This window comes from Chaetomium tenue (assembly GCF_020726465.1).
Source record: "Chaetomium tenue strain MPI-SDFR-AT-0079 chromosome Unknown F5144scaffold_7, whole genome shotgun sequence".
NCBI lineage: Eukaryota > Fungi > Ascomycota > Sordariomycetes > Sordariales > Chaetomiaceae > Chaetomium > Chaetomium tenue.
Window position 1 is genome coordinate 1,203,448 of NW_027117335.1, and position 18,733 is coordinate 1,222,180.

The window sequence follows — 18,733 nt, forward strand, 5'->3', positions numbered from 1 at the left end:
GGCTGAACAGGCGGGAGGGGCAGGGGTTTTTGCAGGAGGCTACGGGGATCGACCCATCTGGATTTCTCGCTCTCGAGAACGTCTTGCAGCTCTCGGCGTGTCAAGGTCGCACGCCGAGGCCGCTTGGCGAAGGAAGGTGGTCAAGAAGGTTGCAAACTTGGCAGACCAACGTCACGCGATGTCGCCACTCCTTCCCAGAACCAAGTTGGATGTTGTTTTAAGCAAAGCCGTGGGGTTTCTGAGGCTTTCTCTCGTAACCGCTTGATTTCCATCGCTCGTGGGATAGTGGTCCCACAAATAGACACTTTTTTAGCACAGCACAAGAACAACTGGCTCGTCTGATCAAAGACTGCACCAACTTGAGTTGTAACGATCGGGTCCTTCCGGGAGGCAGGAGGACAGGCCGCAATAACGGTTCTCGAACCCCACCTTCCATTGGCCAACAATCATTGGATGTACATACCCCGCCGCCTTCAATGATGTTCCTGATTTTCATGTCCTCAAACTAAGAGCGGTATATCCCATCCCCCTGATAAATTCTTACAGCCTTGTTGTTTCGCCCGTTGCGCAGGATTGTACAGGATGGAACAACTGGCATGAATTGCATGGCAGTGAGGTCAGTTATGACTTCTGTGGCAAGAGATCGTCGCACGTCGTAGCGTGATCCGCTGTGCCACGGCCGGAGCTACGGCCGGAGCTACGGCCCAGCTCCACGCCTACGAAGCACATCCACCCGCACTTGAGCCGCAGTGGCCAAATGGGTCGCAAAATGGGGCCGGCCGCTCTGATCCGGAGGGGTGGCGTGAGCAGAGTCCGGGGAAGCGCAGGGGGTATGACAACGTGGGATGAGGCTCAACCGGGACTTTCCTCTCCTGTTCCGCACAGGGGCACATGGCGAGATAGGGCCCTCAGCCCTGAGTAACAAGGGCGTTCGAACTCCGTCCCCTGGGGCTGTGTGTTAAGTTGCTTGGCTGCTCAATATTGATGGAATTTTGTTAATCCACAGTGCGATGTCGCCCGTTTCACCGCCAAAAATGGAAAATGGTATTAAGGTATGCGTGGCACGTCGAAAAATAACCAAGTCCTTAGACAGCGATCCAAATGACCATAAGGACGACATCCAAACCCTTGGCATCGCCATCCCATTTGAAGCTCCACATGCCGTCCGTCTTCTCGTTCCAGTAGCCGCCGGTTGCGCTGTGCATGCCGCGCCGGCCAGCCTGCCCCTTCTTGGACGTGCCCTCTTCTGTTGACTGGGTGGTCGGCTTGTTCAGCTGCGATGTGGGGACGACGTGCTGGACAATGGTGCTGTTGATGGCAAACTTGTAGGCCGGCACAGTGGCGCCTTGGGGGGTAGCCTCCGCCATCACCGCCTTGAGCATTTTGCTCTAACAGAGAATGTATTTGTTAGCGGGTTGCTGAAATCGTGCGGGGATTCGTCTCGGGCTCAACATACAATGATTGTCTCGTTCCATTGCGCCGTCTTGGGGTGCTCGTAGTATTCAGTACCTTCAAAAACGCTGTTGCACACCTATCGCCTTGCCGTCAGTATCTCCCCTTTCCCCTTGAACCCTTGATCCCGAAGACTGGTGGTATTTGCACGTACGTCGCTAGCTATCTGCTCTAGGCGCTTGAGAGCAATCGGCTATTATTAAGGTCAGTATTGGTTGCCCTCGTGCTTGAATCTAGGGCGTGCTAAAGGCCGTACAGCGTTGGTGGTTTGGGCAGCCATTGTGGTGTATTGAGGTGGGGGGACGTGTTGCGTTTGCGGTGGAGTGGCGGTGGTGATCCCCGTCGGACGATTGTGGTGCTAGGCGGTCAAGGGTTAGAAAATTGGACCAAGGGTCAGCTCGAATCCGGTGCTGGATACCTGAGGCGCAAAATTGACTTGATTGGCGTGGTGGGAAGAGCTGGTTTGGGATCGCGGTTTTGACTGGCGGTTTGTTGTTTACGTCGCGGTAACGGCCCGTATCGATACCCAACTTCGAAAGCTCCTATCAGGCTATCACACAGCCTCGCAGGAGCTTGGACCAGAACCGTGCTCTCTGATAAGCCAGCGCGATTGTGCAGTTCACGTGACCCTTCAGCGAGGTATCCTTTCTCCAGCCGCCTCGATGCAACCTCGAGCTTTCTGCCAGTAAGATGCCAAGCACGACCCACGTGCATCCTAGCTGCCTGAGCGGAGAGGGCCGACGGCCTCTCTGATTGATCAATTGAGCTTCCAGCCATCGCCCCCAAACCAGCCCGTTGTCTGGACCGCCGACTGCCGGTGAAGGTCCTCCCGTGTGAGAAAAACACCAAAGCCGGAGCTGGACGAAAGAATCACCATCTTCTAGTCTGTCATCACAAGGATATCGAGAACGAGAACCGGCTTCTCACCGTTGATTCCTTCACCACCACACGAGCTTTGCGTCACGATGTCTAGCCAACCTCTGCTCCAGACCGCACCGGGTTTGTTCTCAATCAAACCACCCAGCCATCTTCTACCCCACCTAACTTGAGTTTCTCACAGGCAAGCGCATCGCGCTCCCGACGCGCGTCGAGCCCAAAGTTTTCTTCGCCAACGAGCGGACCTTCCTCTCGTGGCTCAACTTCACCGTCATCCTGGGCGCTCTGGCAATCGGCATGCTCAACTTCGGTGACCGCCCTGCCTTTATCTCGTCCTTCCTGTTCACGGGCGTCGCGATGGCCACGATGATATACGCGCTCATAACGTATCACTGGAGAGCAAAGTCGATACGGATGAGGGGACAGGCGGGCTTCGACGATCGGTTTGGCCCGACATTCTTGGCCATCATCTTGCTGCTTGCGGTGGTCGTCAACTTTGTCCTGCGGATCACCTACTCGGCTCAGGACAAGAAACCTTGAATGACATTCTCTGGAAAACTATCAATTTGTTTGAAGTTGGTGTGGGTTTGCGAACATCCTGAAGCCGACCTCGTGCGCGCGATTGGGACAAGGTTGAGCGTGGGGGAGATGGTAGCATAAGTTTGGATATGTCGTGACTGGATTGCAACGGGTGGATTCAAACGGAATCATTATGGAAACGGACATCACTTGCATTTACATGGGTTCATGCCACCGGCGTTTGTTAGAAATTGCATACCTTCCGAATCGTTGCCTTGATGGTTTCAGAGACGCCGATCCTAAAGAAGAGGCGAGTGGTGGTGCCATTTGTAGACACTCCGCCTTGAAAAAAATATTGGGTATCATGTCGCCAGATGTCCGGACTCCAATCCCCGAATGACAAGACCCTTGGCCGTGTTGAAATCCGGCCCTGACCCGAGTAACTTCAGCCTATCTCCAGATCCGCTGGGTTTTTTTGGGGGGGGAGAATAGCCCACTAGCCAAGCAGTCCCATCTTTTTCTTCCGCAGATATTCGATGCTTCTCTCGTTCGTCTGTGACGAAACGTTGGGCTCAGCTGCCAGCTCGTCCAGCGGCAACCTTGAGAGTAGGATGACTATGTGTGCTTCGTACCTGACCTTCGCTGGCTGCACCGCTTGCTCGTGGATGGTCGGTTGTCTCGTCTCGAAGTATTCGCCATCCGTGTCGTCCCCCCCTTCCTTATCAACATCCATGAATGTGTCCTCTACGACTGAGGGGTCCTCCGACGGCGGTGGCTCTTCTATGACCGTCTCTTTCGGCACGTTATACTGAAACCACTTCTGCTCGCTCTCTCCGATGCGCCGTCGAATGATTTCGGCTATCGTTATGAGTTTGGTGGACGCGGACGACTTAGCACAGAGGAGAACGACGCCCGGAAGCACGCTCTTGTCCCAGATGCTAAAGCGGCCGAGGTGTCCAAGGGCGCGGTCGACATGTTTGCGGATGCTGGTTGAAGGTAATACGGACATGGTTTTGATTTCGAATTTGCCGCTCAGCTTGGCAAGAAGAGGATTGTGAATCTGGCTGTAGTTGCTGGTTGTTGGCGCCGGGTTGTGCGTCCGATTCTGCGCTCGATTTGGGAGTTGAGCGTCGGCCGCTCGTCGTTTCTTGGGACTTGGGTCATGACTGTCGTTGTCAAATTTCCGCTTGGCCGCATGCGGATTTGGGAACGATGATTTTGTCGAATCTCGGGCGGCCATCGCGGTTGGAAAAGGCTACCCAATGTTGATTGGGGCCGCAAAGGAAGTTGTGGTTGCGGGCAAGATCTGAGTCGATGCGAAGCACTGCACTACACTGCTTGGCACGCACCATAAACACAGCGGGTCTATCTGTGTGGGGTGGGTTTGCGGCTCTCGAGCGGTTTTATCGATAAGACCGAATAACTTCAACAGCTGGAAACTTTATGATGTTTGTGCTCTTGCAACGGATGGGAGTTATTAGCGGAAATGCCGTCAATCGATATGAATTATTTGGTCGCCTTTGTGATTTGAGACTGACATGTTAGCAGTTTAAACCTTGTTTGCTTCTGTTGTAATCTTTGAAAACGCCGTTCGCTCACCTCTAAACGGAGGTCCCCCCACCCTGAGAAACATACTTTATGTGTGATGCGTCTATTCCTGGCAGGCCGGCAAGACATACCTAGGTAGGTCTTGGGGTCGAGATGAATTTAGCCTGTTGCTTGCTCGTCTGAAGATTCGTTTTATGCATGTCACTATTCCTCGAAGTGCTCAAGAAACTCTTGGAACGCTGGAGCCACAGCCTTTTGTGCACTACCCGGGGCCCCTTGGTTGCACAAGATATGCCGGCTTAAACGTTGAGACGGCAGGTAAACGGAAAGATTCACCGGGATGTAAAACTTTGAGCTGGGCTCGCGCCAACGGTAACAAAATTACACGACGGTCTGGTAATATCGGAAATATCCGTGCGCCGTCTTGCCTCACCTGAAATGCGCTTGGCATGATGCAAGGGATGGGGCGCGTCTCCTGGTACGACATGATAAGACCCCTGCCTCAAAACATGCCTCCGAGTTGCATCATGCTGGTCCACTAACAAATGGATGGTGAGCACAGCCCACTCGCACAGTGTCCTCCTCCGCCAGCAGGCAGACGGTGGGTTTCGTCTTCAACGTCAGTTCCTCGACAAGCTATCATCCGTCCTCAACAGACGCATGAGCTCTTGTTTCGACTGCGACGGGTTTGTGGTGGTACTCGGTGGCGTATTCTAGTTCAAAGTCTTGTCTCCTTATTTTTTTAAAAAAAAAAAAATCAAAAAAAAATCGAGGACCAAGTCATGGTGATTTAGGTATCTTCCCCTCATTGTTCGTGACTGCCATTCTGTTGCATCTTTGTTCGAGTTCCCCATTTCTTGGCTGTGCTGCCCAAGTGGAAATGGGGCGCACTGGCACTCTGTCCAGGCAGCCCCACTCCTACCCAGGCCTACCAGCCAGATCAGCCAATGTGCTGCAAGATTGCCCCTTCCAGGATCAGCCCTTGCCTGTGGCCCGGGCGGCGTTAGTCACTGATTCTGCATCCATCGTTGCCTCCAGCTCGCATTCCAAACAATTTCCTCCCTTCTCAGCGCACGGCTCCCTTCCAACACCGCGCAACAGCACCCGTCCCTCCCCCAACCTCTCGATCGACTTCGCAATCATCGCCTTGCGAAACACTCCAAAACCTCGCAAAAAAACGTTGCGCAACCGACCGGTTTCCCTTTCACAACTTCGCGCATTCCCTTTATACAAATTTACCACACTTCCTTTAATTCAGACGGTCCACGCTTTGCCCGAGACTTTAGATAGTTCTCGCGCGGTTTCCATCCGCTTCTTTGTCTGCATCAACGATCAGTCGCGGCACTGCGACCGACAGTGGCGCCAGCACCTCTCGCCTTTCATCTGGAGTGGGCCACATCAGCAGCGACGCAGCACCGGCTCCACTCGTCCCCGGCCTCGCACCTCTGACTAAGCCGAGCTATCCGGAAAGGCCAAGCGGATCAGACCCAGTCCCATCTGCAATCAGACTGGGCGTTACGTCAGCCTAACACGCACCTCCGACCGCCCCTTAACCGCGTCGTCGTGCCGTTGTTGCCTTCAACACAACGTTCGAAACATCCAAAACCACCACTCACCCGTGGCACCATTCACCCATTTCTCGACGACGACTGTCCTTTCACCTTTCGCGGGACTCTCTATCAGCCACCGTTCCCGGCCATGTCAATGTTCGGCTTTTGGACATCCAACTCGAGAGGAAGCGGCGAAACCGTAGATGGACACCGCCAGCTTCTTGATTGCAGCGACTCCATTGCGCACAGCGATTCAGGACTTACCACCCCTATCTCCCCTAAGAGGCGGCGCCCAAGCTTCGCCGACAGGGCCCTTTGCGCTTATCCACCGGCCAAGCGCGTCAAGACGGAGCAGGATGGTGACCTGCCCTCCCCTGTTTCGGCATCGGCCGAGGGTGACGACACAAGCGCGTTGTATGAGTCAAGCATGCTGCCCGACCTCGATGCGGCGAAGGAAGCCATTCAGATGCAGTTTGGACTCGAGATACTCCTGAAACATGACGAACTCCGGCTCATCAACCAGGAACTAGCCAAGTGCCAGGTTGCGCTTGAGCAACTGAGGCGTTGTCACCTCATCCCGTACCCCCTCCAGTGCCCCACGCCCAGCCAAATGGTGCAAATCAGCAACGGCAACGGGCCGGCCTTGGGGCCAACAAAGCGTGGCGAGCCCGTGCCGAAATGGGCGCCGCCCTTCGGTGTCGTTGAAGGGCCGTACGCGCGTCATTATGCTAAGTGGCTGATTCCTGATCCCTTGTTTGATGGTATTCAGTGCGAGCCCCAAGGATTGATGGATCCGGGTCGTGCGAAGAACACCGCGGAAGGTAGGACGACGAGAAGCAGCGTGTCGGATGCTGTAGGGCCTGGTAAACAGCGGCCGGTCCGCGGCACCGCAGGCCAGAGGTTACAGGCGCTATCTAGTGGATACCCGCAACCGAAGGACAAGAGCTCGCCCTGCACCATCACGAAAGCCGATGGCGTCGTAGTCAAGCTCATCTGCATCGACTGCCGGAGATGGGACTTTAATAGCACGCAAGGTTTCATCAACCACTGTCGCATCGCTCATCACAGGGATTTCAAAAGCCACGAGGAGGCTGCAATCGCCTCGGGCCATCCTATCGAGGTTGACGAACGAGGCGCCATCGTTGGTGATGACCACAAGCCTCCTGCTCCCGTGCCCTCGGGGCTAGTTCATCCCCTAGCGGGCTCCGAGTCGACACCGGAGCCCCAAGCATACACTGCTCTGCTCACTCGTATCAAGGCGTCCGTGGCACTTTACAAGGCAGGGAATCTGCCGGGCGTGAACAGCATACCTGGGCTTTCAAGTTTGCCCCGCGACTCGACTGGCGCGCCTTCGCAAAGCCTTGTCGGGTCTTCGGACGTTCCATATCTGTCGCGACTGATGCAGAAGAAGAAGATGGGAGGAAACCTGAAGCAGCAGGTGATGGACGCGAAGACCAAGCTGGATTGGAACTGGCCCTCACCTGATGTGGATTCGGAGACGGACGAGGCGCCCGCCACCGAGGGCAGCGTGGCCCGAGAGCAACCTTTGGCTTCGGTCGTACGCACGCCTGCTGTTATGAGGATGCCTTCTAGGGCTGCTGTGTCGCCGTCTCACCCGCCAGCTGCATATCGCGCCGCTAGCAACAAGGGTCTCCGCACGAAAACCCATGGCACCGATCCTGAGTCCCCTAATGTCCCAGAAACCCCGATGTACGATGATGAGATGGGTGTGGACCTCAGTCCAAACACCGTGATTAGCAACCATGCACCATCTTTGGTTAGTGACGACGGGGAGTATGACGACTCCGATGATGGTTCGGCTTCGGAGACGAGTGACGCTATGGAGACGGAGTCTGTTTCTGACGTCGCCGAGATCAACATCAACGACGATGGTGATGCCCGGGAAGCCTCACCCCCGCCTGTTTCTCGCCGTCGTGGATCTACCAGCAAGGCGGCCAAGCTGAAGAAAGATGAGACCAGGCACGTTACTTTTGTGCGCCCAACCCCCGTGCCGAAGAACAACAACAAGGGCAAACGCAAGAAGATTTAGGGCCTGCACTTGCTGCGCTGGGTGCTGCAACTGAGGCCGACGACACCGCTTTTACGACTGAAAATTCTGCACCACTATACATATTTCTAATACAATTCGGCCCCTCCCGACGACTGAGGAGCCTTCTAGTTTTTGGATTCGCACGACCGTCCTTCCCTTCACTACGGCAGGGATGAAGGACTTTCTCAACACTATACATATACACCTTGTATTACAACTCCAATCTGGCATCGCAGGACTTGCCATCTGGACTGGGCGGGGAGGCAAAGGCAAAGAATAAGATACCTGTACCATGATTTTGTCGTTTTGGCTTTTTTTGGTGAAGATGAACTTGAAGATTATGAAACTTGGCTGGGGCTTTTCGGTTGGCTTGTGCTGCGAGGCACAACGAAGCAACGGCGCGTGGCACAGCGGTTCTTTTAGCGGGTTGACTTTGGATTGGTTCATGGCTGCGAGTGTTTTAAGTTACCAATGTTGTACCATTCCGCACCCATGTTCCGAGTGTAGGGGAAAGATTACGAATAGAATGAGGACGAGGTGTTTTGCTTTTAAGAAAAACCATTAAAACCCAAAGACCTTGCACTGCTTTCGGTTGTATTATGAGCTGAGGTGTTTTGCTTTTAAGAAAAACTATTAAAACCCCAAGACCTTGCACTGCTTTTTTTTATTGTGAGCTGACAGAGGATGATACTCATGAGCATTACAGTCACCTCGGTAGCCCATCCGGTATATGGACACAGACAAAACACAGTGAGAGCAGGGGGCAAGCAGGTGATGAATCGCGCGCTATATAGGTAGGTATCTAGGTAGGTGTAATGGGCGTCCCCGCAAAATGCCAACCTGCGTAGTCGATATCTCTATTGTTAGCACGTCGGCAACCCCCTGGCTCCTTCGATTAGGCCCCCTCTCCAACGAACTAGCTTCTCCCCTCACGCACCAAGCCACACTCCATCCTCACTGCTTCACCCTAGCCAACTCGAAGCTGCTCAGTCAATCTCGACATCAATGTCCAGATCCAGGGCGCCAATGATATCATCATCCATGAGCGGCTTATGGATGACAGGCACGCCCGGCTTGGCCTGGCTGCGCTGCTGCTCCTGCAGCTTGGCGATATGCGGCAGCACGGCCGCCGCGTCTCCGGCCTTGCCTGGCGTCGCGCTGCCGTTGGCGGGCGTGTTGGCGCCGCTCGCGTCGGTGGCCTGCTGGGCCTTCTCAGCCTCGCGGGCGCGGGCGCGCTCGAGCAGCTGGGCCTTGCGGACGGACTCGGCGTTCTTGCGGCGGTTCTCGGCGTTGAGCAGGGCGAGCTTCTCCTGCTGGGTCGGGCCGCGGTTCTCGTTCTTCTTCTTGGCCGAGTTGAGTGTGGTGCGGAAGGCGAGGCGGGGGACTTCGAGGTTGTCGAGTTTTTCTTGGAGGCGGTTGACGGCGGCTTCGTCGTCGCGGGCGCGGGCCATGTCGAGTTGCTTGGCCAGCTGGTCGCGCTCGACACCGCTGTATTTGATGTGGAGGGCGTTCTGGCGCTTGAGCTTCTCGGATACCTCCAGATCGGTCCAGCTTCGCCCGATGAGGTTGTTGATGTCACCGATCTTGGCGACGAGTTCCGGCTTGGTGGGTATTGGAACACCTTCTGATATGCAGACTTGCTTGTACCGGTTCCATTCGCCTTCGGTGAAGTCCCTGTCGGAACACGTGATAAATGGCCACTCCCGCTGCGCCTTGCCGTGGGCGGCCTTGATGTAGAGGTCCACAACGATCTGATGCCCGGTGCGATCAGTTATCGCGTAGGGTCTGCCCTGGGTGAAACCTGTACGTCGTCAGTTAGACGGTTGGACGGGGAGAGACTTAGAGACGCAACTCACTCTTGATGACAGCCATGCGGTAGACATCTTGGCGTGTCGTAGGGTCGGGCCCGATATTGATGCGGACAAAGCAACCCGAGAGAGCCTTCTCGACGCCAGGATAGAAGCATACCTCAGCGAACCGACTTCTCCCGACGCGGATACGCTCAACATCACGCAACTCGGCCGGTGGGGTTTCTCTAGGTTCGGGTGTCCTGGACTTTTGCCTAGAGTCCCTCCGCCAGTCGTTGTCGCTGTCGTGGTCGTCGGGGCTGCGACTCCGACGGTATGAGGGGGATCGTTGCCTGCGGCGGTCGTTCTCACGTTCTCTTTGTTCCTTGCGGTTGCTGCGCTCTTCTCGGGCGCGGCGTAGCGTGTCCATCTTGTCACTGCTCTCGCCGGCCTTGGTGCGAGCACGAGCCGACTTGCGCGCGGCATCTTCGAGATCGGCAGCGCTGGCCTTGCGCTTCTTGCTGTCCTTCTCCTGGTTGACTTTAAGCTGGCGCAGCATGCGGTTTTGACGAATGCGCTCATTCTCCTCCCTGCGCTCGGCTAGGATTTGTTCGCGCTCGATCTCGCGCATGCTCATGATGCGCGCTCTCTCCTCATGGCTCTTGAACAGGCCTTCGACGGGATACTGCAAGTCGTCGTCCGCGCTGCGGTCGCGGTTCTGGGGTGCATCGGAATCGGAGTCCGACTCGTCCATCGGAGCGGACATCTGCGAGCTAGGGGACGCCGGCGGCGAGGAGCTGCGGGGAGGCATGGTGGTTAGAGTGATGTATTCAAAAGTAGCTACTAGCAAATAACATCTGAAGTGCGTGGTATCGGAAGAACGGTGATGGGAGGCTTTGGGTGTAAGGTGCTGAGTTCGTTTGCAGAAGTTGGGAGGCGAGGCGCGAAAAAAAAAAAAACGTGCGCTGGGAGGTATAACAGGAAGCTGCAACTTCGAGTCGTTGCAGCGTTCCCATCTTACAACCTCACAATAGGATATGAATGCAGTGAATAATAGCAAAAGAAGCGGGGCACAACTCACGCCTCTCCCTCATCCTCCGACTCATTATCACTCCTACTCGCACGTCTCGTTTTTTTCGCAGGCGTCTTTTTCAACGCCACACCCCTTGATGGCGTGTCCTTTTCCCTCGACGAAGCCGCTGGCGGTGACGGCGAACGCGACTCGTTTCGGCTCATATCCATCGCTTCCTCCTCGTCCGACGACACATCACCACCGGCTAGAGCAAGGAGCTCATCATCGATATCAGACATTATGGCGACTCCAACACGGAAGGTTAAGAATAATTAGGGTTCGTTCGTTTGCGAGGGCAGCACGGAAATTCTCGGCGTTGTAGTCCGATCGGCGACGACGCGATCACGGATTGGGAAATACGACAGCGGCGGCTTTGGGCGTTGTCCTTAATGAGGACGGTAATCGGAGGCGTAGGTACGTATATATTCACAGCATCTGGTGAGAAACGGGGCACCGAGAAGGGAGCGGGTGGGAGCGGAAGTGGGGCGGAAGAAGCGCAGGTCGTTGAAGGTTTGTACGTTAGGAGGAAGAAGGGGAGTTTGCGCGGCGCGACGTTCAACTTTAAAGATGGGAGTTTTGGGTGCGAGAACCCAGGCAATTGGTTCTTGGCATGCGGCATGGGGGCGGGTGCACGCTAAAGTCCCATCCACCTGTTCGCTCCTCTACCTAACTGGTGACGGGCCCTGAGGTGGGGCATCATAAACATCGGTCGACTCGGCCATAGAGGTTCCCGGTTCCCGAGCTCCAAAACCACATCACCACATCACCGCACAACAACCACCTGAAGTCCGAATCACAATGGCGTCCCCACGCTTGCTGTGGCAGCCAATGCGGCACTGCAAGAGCAACATCCTCGCACAAGCACGACAACAAACTCGTTCCATCTCGTCCACCACATCCGCATCCCAAGCTACAACGCCGTCATCCTCGTCCCCCTCCAACACCAACACCAACACCAACACCTCCTCCCAACCAAACCCAAACCCAAACCCGCCCCCCAAACCCAAAAAGCCCCTCACCCCCGCCCAACAAGCCTTCCTCTCCTCGGCCCTGCGCGTCAACCAAGCCGGCGAGCTGGCCGCCACGCTCATCTACACAGCGCAAACGCCCCCCGTCGTCGCGCGCGAGCCCCACCTGCGCCCTCTCATGCGGCACATGTACGAGCAAGAAGCGGGCCACCTATCCACCTTCAACTCCCTAATCGCCAAGCACCGGGTGCGCCCGACGGCGCTGTACCCGGTGTGGTCGGCGCTGGCGACGGGGCTGGGGTGGACGACGGGGGTGCTGGGCCGGGAGGCGGCGATGGCGTGCACGGAGGCGGTGGAGACGGAGATTGGGGGGCACTATAACGCGCAGATTCGGGGGTTGTTGGAGATGGTGGCTGGGTGGGAGGCCGAGGGGTATGAGGTGGGGGAGGAGCTGCGGGAGCTGATTGGGACGTTAAGGCGGATTCGGGATGAGGAGTTGGAGCATCTGGACCATGCGGTTGAGCATGATGCGAAGAAGGCGGAGCCGTATTGGTTGCTGACGGGGGTTATTCGCGCGGGGTGTCGGGGTGCGATTTGGGTTAGTGAGAGGGTTTGATTTGATTTGATTAAGACGTGGGAGGTTGTATTAGAATTGGTGTAAGACTACAAAGTGTATATGGTCTGTGAAATAAGCCAGGTGGGAATATATAATGGTGACAAAAAGGGAAGAGGGTGCCTATACGATACCCCGAGCGTGCGAGGCAAGCCCACCAAAGAAAAATGAGATATGGCTCGAAGGACGCCAATACACTAGAAATAATGCATGGTGGTGGTCTAGGGGTAAATGCCACCAGAACGCCAACGCAACTGCTCAAAACAACCACGGAATGCGACCCATCACTCTCACTCTCACTATATATACCATCTCTCGAGGAAGCAAGCCGTCCTCTACCACCCCCAAGTCCCACTCACAGCCACGCTCAGTTACTGTTCACCTTGTTAGCAACTTCCCACACAGACCAAACCCACAAGACGCAGAAAACTTACTAGATAGCCAACGGCGCCACCTGGTCCACCTGGAACAGCCAGTTCCCATTCGTCTCCTCGACCGCGAGCCAGTCGTACGGGAACTGCACCAGCGGGCCCTGCGTCATCTGCAGCAGCTCCTCCGCGTCGGCCTTGGACAACAGCTCCTCAGGCACGCCGAAGCGTGGCCGGCTGCCCTTAGTCGTCGCGCGGCGGCGGCGCTTCTGCGAGCCTGCCGGCTTAACACCGGGACCGGTAGAATCGCGGTTGCTTGTTGCCGCCGAGAGATTGTTATTTCCATTCCCGGAACCTGTGCTGACGCCCGTCGGCGGTGGCTTCTCCTGGTTGGAAAAGGTAGGACGGCGCTCCTTGCGACTGTCGGGCCGCGGGCCGAGGCGGGTGTTGGCCTCGGTGGTGGGCAGTGTGTCGCGGCTTGAGTTGATGGCGTCGTCTAGCCTCCCCATGTCGCGGTTCGTGCTCGCCCGTGGGGTCTCGTCCCGCAGCCCGTCAGCCATGGCCTGCTTCTCGTCCATAGCACCGTCGCCGAGAGACGGAGTCATCTTCGTGGCGGCTTTTGCTATGCCACCGAGCTTCTCAGACACAGCAGCCGCACCCGCGGCGGGGCCGGGCGCGCCGATGCCAGCGCCCGCTGCGGTTTGGCCCGATGCCCCCTGGGCCGCACTGGGCTTTTCCTCTTCCTCGCTCGTTCGGTGACCATCCATGCTTGCCTTAAAACGCGCGTTATAGTTGTTGAAATCCTTGTACTCGGCCCAGTTGGTCACTTCCGAATCCGGCATGCACCGGAAGACACGCCTGTAGATGCGCGTATTGTTCTCGGCAGCACGGGACCAGACGTCGTCATAGAAAGTGGGGTTCAGAGGATCGCGCATGCAGTCCTTATGGATATCGGCCAGTTTGATATCGATGGGAAGCGAGGTAGCGTTGCCTTGAACAGGCCGACCAGCTGAATCAACCCGGACCGGTGGCCCGCCGATGTCCGTATCATCGACAATGGGCAACGTTGGCAACTGGTTTGCGCGGGGAAGACCAGCTTGCTCAGTCGTTCGTCGGTCGAAGGGTGGCATCGGCGGCGCGCCCTCGTGAACTCTGGCGCTTTCGGGAGTCGCGGCACCAGACACGCGACGAAGCTCGTGCGGGTCCCTCGGGTTGTCAAGTGTTCCCTTGCCTTCCGCCGCAACGTCCTTGAGGAGCACCTCGCGGTTATTGATGATCACGGTATCCCTACCTTGATCGAGGCCTTTCTCTTGCGCATTCTTCCACCGGTCGGCGCCGAAACCCTCCACTTCTTGGTGGTGCTTCTCGATGGCGGGCTCTGCGGGGGAAGCCTGGCGCTTTGAGCTTATCGAAAGAGTCCGCTTCCGAGGTCGAGGCTCTTCCGAGCCGGCATCGTGGTTGAAGCTATGAGACTCCTGAGGCAGCGTTGGGGTTTTGGGTGGCTCGGTAAAGGAAGATCTTCGTCGTCTCGAACTTTCTTCCATAGGCGACGGATCAGACTCCTCCTCGTAGATTTCATCCATCTCTGCCTCAAACTGCTCTTCGCGGTCAAGGTCAGCCTGCCGCTCCTCTTCCAAGATTTCGTCCACGTCCAGGCCCAGGTGCTCTCTCATGAGCCGAAGACGGAGTGTGTGCGCGAACCGCCCGACCTGGTACGGCCGGCCCCCCATGGTGGACCAGATGAGGTCCGTATCACGGACGACGGCGGCGACTTCAGAATCGCGACTGCCTAGCATCGATCGTTCGTTGATGTTGGCCGAACCGATCAAGGCGACACGGTCGTCGACAATGATGCACTTGGCATGGATGTAGAGCTGCTCTGTTGTCAGAACACCATTGCCCAGCTTGCCCCACTGCCGGAGACTGAAGAACTGGATGTAGTCCTCCGGCTCAATACCGGCAGCGCGTAGGCGCCCAAAGATCGAGTGCTCCCCTCGGCAGATGCTGCGGTATTGGAACTGCAGAATCAGCCGGACGCTGGACCCGTCGGGTTGGTTTACCTCGTTCTGGAACCCCGGCATCAGCGGGATCACGATCACGGCACGCCAGTCCTCGTCGTTTTCGTGAGCCCGGATGATACGGCGGACCAGAGCATCGCCGATACCGTTCACGACCTTGCTATTTAAGGTTTCGGTACTAGTGATAAAGAACTGGTTCTCGATGTAGACGAAGTGGTCCGAGTTGTCAATCATTTTGATGTACGCCGATTGGATGCTGTGCTCTGTGTTCTCGGTACCAAGCGACCATGTTGTGGCGGAACGGAGGATCTGGACTTCGCAGGTGCCATTGAGACCCATTGCCTCGAGCTCCTCTGGCTTACAGTCTGGCGGTGGCAGCAGGAACGGGGTGGGCCGTGTCGGCTTCCGTCCGCGCCGGACATAATTCCACCTCTGCACAAAGTGCCGAGTGAGATCCCGTGCCGGCTGCCCCACGACTTGCATCGCGATATCGTGCCAGGGCATGCGCGGCGTCATTGATCTGTCGTACATCTCCGCGTACGGCTCGTGGAGCTTGGAGAAATCTAGGACTCTAGGATTGGAGTAATCCTTCCCGGGGAACAGCTGGCAGTGTTCAGCGTCCTTGGGGGCGTCTTGGGGTTCGAACCCGGTAGGTTTGTCGTCCACCACGGGATGTTTAGGGGTATCCCACCGGCCGAAGCACAAGTCGATCCCACCCACGAAAGCAATATCGTGGTCTACGATACAGACCTTCTCGTGGTGAGCAAAGAAGAACTGGTTCTTCTTGAACTGGTGAGGTGACCGTTGGATGAAGATGTTCGGATGGAGGTTGAGTAGTGAAAACTTGGTGTACTCTGAATCGATGGGAATGGCGGCCTCGACGTTACGATAGACAATGACGAAGACCTTGACACCTTCGGCAGCCTTCCGCTGGAGCAAACGGTCGAGACGCCACTTTTGACTGATGCAGGCGGGCCGCCTCATGTAGAGCTCGGGACTCAGCCACCAATCATGGATGTAGACGACGTCCTTCGCCATGCTGATGGCACGGGAGACATTCCACATGTAGTCGCGGCCGTCGACCAACCACTGGGCATGCACTCCTGTTCGAACCGGGGCAAAACTGCCAAAACGATTCTCGAGGTGCCAGGGAGTGTGCTTTAGCATTTCCTGGATGGACTCCTCAAACTGGGAGATGAGATGCTGGTTGGGAGCAAAGAGCTTCACCTTCCGTTCCGAGGTGATGATCTTGAGTGTATGATGCCCACTAGTGGGCCGAGGCGCAGAGGGATCAAGGTTTTCAATATCCTCATCTCGCTCCCGGCTCATGGCGCGAAGATGCTTGTCTTTGCTCTTGGTGACGATCCGGAATTTCGGGTCGACGAGGTAGACATCGTAGATGTTCATATTCTCGGGCGATTCAACACACACAATGTAGCTCTGTCGAACTAGGAACCACTTTCGGCTGTGTCTCGCAATCACTTTGCCCGGTGTCAGCACGCGGCGGAAATCGAGGCCTTGTGATGACTGGATGTGTAGGTAGCATTCCTTCCCGTGGTAGCTGCCCTCGGCCGCCAGCCGGACCCCTAGGGCGGACAGCTCGAGGAAGCGGCATAAACGGTTGCTGTCTGCCCTGAACATGAGCCATCGAATCATGTCCTGGAGATACCTCTCCAGCGTCCTCTGCTGCCGCTCGACATATTTCCTCTTTTGGGTGGCGGCGTCGACGACGACCTGGCCGAGGTCGGCATTTGAGCCAAGTGTGGAGGGTTTACGCCGACCACCAAGGTAGGGCATTCGTGAGCGCTTCTTGCGCATAGGCGGCCTGTCCTCCACATCGGTCCCTTCTTGGACTGTCCCCTCACCGGCTGTCATCTCGCCCGCCGTCTCCTCGGCACGGGTCTCATTGCCGAGTTCCTCTTCTTCGTTGTCGTCTAAGCCTCTCACGCCACGGAGATAGGGGAAGGCAGAAAGGGGGAAGCGGGGTTGTTTGGGCCGCCGCACGCCATAATCGGAACTTTTGGAAGGGAACCCTTCGTTGCCCAAGGCCAGCTTGTACTTCCAGTGTAGGTTCATAATGTCCTTGATGCTCCGCTTGATTGTCCACTTCATCTGGCTCGGGCCACTCCCGTATTCGAGCTCCATGGTGAACATCCAATGCCTCTCGCTGTCCTTATCCGGGGCCGGGGTGCTGTCGGTAATACGCAGCCTTAACTGCTCGAGTAGCACGGGTATCCTCTTATTGCCGTGCTCATCGCGCTGAATCATACTTGCGAGCATCAGCACGGCGGGTGCACCACCAAAGAGCTCTGCCATAAGTTCTGCAGATTTGGAGAAGTCGAACTGCTCGTCTTTTTTCTGGCGCAAGAAGTTTAGTGCGCCCTTGACCTGCCGCCATTTCTGGACACCGAAAGTCGAAGCTCTGTCTGCCTTAAAGAAGGGTCTCCTGGGGGTCATGGCATCGCCATCAGATACGCCGCCGCCGCCACCACCAAGAGCAGAAAGCCGCCTGAAGTGATGGCCTACTCGAAGACCGGCAGGGCTGTCAGCGTCCTCTCCCTCCTCGCCTGGTCTAGACCTCCAGTTCATCCCCCTCCTCGAGCCACGTTGCCCGGCAAGGCGGTCACGCCCCTCGCCCTCGGAAAACCCGTGGTCATCGACGCCAGCCAATGGGGTGCGCCTCAGAAAGGCCAAGCGCCTCTGGGCATCCGACGTTTCGGGTCCCAGCGAGCTCATCTGTGGGGTGTTGGGGACCGAGTAGGATTCCATCCTGAGCCTCCGCATACGCCTCCTCCTCTTCTGTTTCCCTTTTGAAGGTGTAGCGGTGGTCTCGTCGGCTGTTTCCTCAGCATCTGCGTCGTCGTCGCTCCCTTCGTCTGCGGCGCGGGGGAGCCGGTTTGTATGTCGGAATGCGGTGGGCGAGCTCGCTGTCGATGGTAGCTCGGGAGTCGTGGCTGGCATTCTCGGGGTCTGCGCACCGCTCGGTCCGGCGAGTTCTTTGAGCTTTGATATGAAACCCGAACCGCGGATTTTCCCCAGAGCCTCCCTCGTGTCCCAGGACCCGGTTCTCGAATGCGCTACCGGTGGATCGGGAAGCCCATCGTCTGGGGTAAACTGCACGCTCTTCCTACCGGCAATAGGGGAGGACGGCTCGGCAACATCAGACATGGCTCTAGGCTGCGAGGGAGTGTCGGTATTTAATGTCGGTGTCTGGGATGAGCCCAGAAAAGTCGCTTGAGGAGATATCCTCTCATGGGGGTTCCCTCCGTTCAAGTAGTCAGCCGCTTCGTTCTCGGCGGTACTCGACTTGGCGGCAAAGTCAAATTCGTCTGAAGCTAGAGGCGTTGCCGGACCAAACACCTTGGCTTGTGGGATCGTGGGTAGCTCGGTGAAAGTGCCCGAAGATAACGTGGACTCCTTCCGGGCCACACCAACAGGGTCGGCTCGGGTTGTTTCTGCCATGGCTGCTGCAAGCAGATTGGCACGTTTCGTTGGTTTCGATCCTCAATAGCGAGGCATGGTACACCGATTCGGCGAAGCACTGCTCGAGGACCCCAACGGCAGAGTTGCGAGCGTTGCACCAACACGTCGTTGTCTAACGCCTCTGTAATGCTGAGCGGCGCGGCTATATTTGGTGGGTAGCAGGGGTGCGTGTGAGCGCACTCGCCGGCAGTGCTAATTCGAACGTACTGTGTAGGATGGCTTTATCGATGGAACACGTGGGAGTGTCAAGGAAATGCGTTTTGTCGATATACACGGTCGGGCTTCAGGGTGGTCGGTCGGGGGAAATAGTTCGGATCGGATGATGGGATCGATGGTATACAGCTTTTGTCCCACCTATTCGTTCGAACTCAGGTTTTCCTTCGAGCGGCGTTGGTTCAACCGTAGGTGGGTTGACGGCGCATGCAACTA

The 18,733-nt window shown here is 56.6% G+C and overlaps 7 protein-coding genes across 7 annotated transcripts; 3 read left to right on the forward strand and 4 right to left on the reverse strand.

Moving 5' to 3' along the window:
• Positions 1 to 1,085: 1,085 nt before the first annotated feature.
• F5144DRAFT_596332 (Tctex-1) lies at positions 1,086 to 1,732 on the reverse strand (the record flags this gene model as incomplete). The annotated part of the gene is made up of 4 exons (XM_066790785.1): positions 1,086 to 1,388; positions 1,457 to 1,531; positions 1,607 to 1,645; positions 1,709 to 1,732. 4 exons carry the CDS (start codon positions 1,730 to 1,732, stop codon positions 1,086 to 1,088), a joined length of 441 nt encoding a protein of 146 aa, XP_066638851.1.
• A 685-nt stretch (positions 1,733 to 2,417) lies between these two features.
• Positions 2,418 to 2,868, forward strand: F5144DRAFT_498387 (uncharacterized protein; the record flags this gene model as incomplete). The annotated part of the gene is made up of 2 exons (XM_066786265.1): positions 2,418 to 2,451; positions 2,513 to 2,868. 2 exons carry the CDS (start codon positions 2,418 to 2,420, stop codon positions 2,866 to 2,868), a joined length of 390 nt encoding a protein of 129 aa, XP_066638852.1.
• Positions 2,869 to 3,343: 475 nt separating this feature from the next.
• On the reverse strand, positions 3,344 to 4,087 carry F5144DRAFT_551763 (uncharacterized protein; the record flags this gene model as incomplete). The annotated part of the gene is made up of 1 exon (XM_066787706.1): positions 3,344 to 4,087. The coding sequence occupies one exon, from the start codon at positions 4,085 to 4,087 to the stop codon at positions 3,344 to 3,346; it is 744 nt and encodes a 247-aa protein (XP_066638853.1).
• A 1,883-nt stretch (positions 4,088 to 5,970) lies between these two features.
• On the forward strand, positions 5,971 to 8,020 carry F5144DRAFT_388453 (uncharacterized protein). Its single transcript, XM_066784697.1, has one exon. It carries the CDS (start codon positions 6,094 to 6,096, stop codon positions 7,993 to 7,995), a length of 1,902 nt encoding a protein of 633 aa, XP_066638854.1. The 5' UTR covers positions 5,971 to 6,093; the 3' UTR covers positions 7,996 to 8,020.
• A 734-nt stretch (positions 8,021 to 8,754) lies between these two features.
• Positions 8,755 to 11,394, reverse strand: F5144DRAFT_615930 (uncharacterized protein). The gene is made up of 3 exons (XM_066791819.1): positions 10,864 to 11,394; positions 9,852 to 10,579; positions 8,755 to 9,796 (listed from the first exon to the last, which is right to left on the reverse strand). The coding sequence occupies exons 1-3, from the start codon at positions 11,091 to 11,093 to the stop codon at positions 8,982 to 8,984; spliced, it is 1,773 nt and encodes a 590-aa protein (XP_066638855.1). The 5' UTR covers positions 11,094 to 11,394; the 3' UTR covers positions 8,755 to 8,981.
• A 38-nt stretch (positions 11,395 to 11,432) lies between these two features.
• Positions 11,433 to 12,541, forward strand: F5144DRAFT_586079 (ubiquinone biosynthesis protein COQ7-domain-containing protein). Its single transcript, XM_066789732.1, has one exon. The coding sequence runs from the start codon at positions 11,653 to 11,655 to the stop codon at positions 12,436 to 12,438; it is 786 nt and encodes a 261-aa protein (XP_066638856.1). The 5' UTR covers positions 11,433 to 11,652; the 3' UTR covers positions 12,439 to 12,541.
• Positions 12,542 to 18,283, reverse strand: F5144DRAFT_541333 (uncharacterized protein; the record flags this gene model as incomplete). Its single annotated transcript, XM_066787163.1, has 2 exons — positions 12,542 to 12,809; positions 12,870 to 18,283. The coding sequence occupies 2 exons, from the start codon at positions 18,281 to 18,283 to the stop codon at positions 12,803 to 12,805; spliced, it is 5,421 nt and encodes a 1,806-aa protein (XP_066638857.1). The 3' UTR covers positions 12,542 to 12,802.
• Positions 18,284 to 18,733: the final 450 nt, after the last annotated feature.

Bases quoted from the DNA above. Each gene is read 5' to 3' on its own strand.
- F5144DRAFT_615930 (XM_066791819.1), bottom strand. From the start codon at position 11,093: ATGTCTGATATCGATGATGAGCTCCTTGCTCTAGCCGGTGGTGATGTG. The intron at 10,580-10,863 runs GTGAGTTGTGCC...GCCTCCCCGCAG, and splicing joins TCGGAGGATGAGGGAGAGGC to CTCCTCGCCGCCGGCGTCCC. The intron at 9,797-9,851 runs GTGAGTTGCGTC...GACGACGTACAG, and splicing joins CCGCATGGCTGTCATCAAGA to GTTTCACCCAGGGCAGACCC.
- F5144DRAFT_388453 (XM_066784697.1), top strand. From the start codon at position 6,094: ATGTCAATGTTCGGCTTTTGGACATCCAACTCGAGAGGAAGCGGCGAA.
- F5144DRAFT_586079 (XM_066789732.1), top strand. From the start codon at position 11,653: ATGGCGTCCCCACGCTTGCTGTGGCAGCCAATGCGGCACTGCAAGAGC.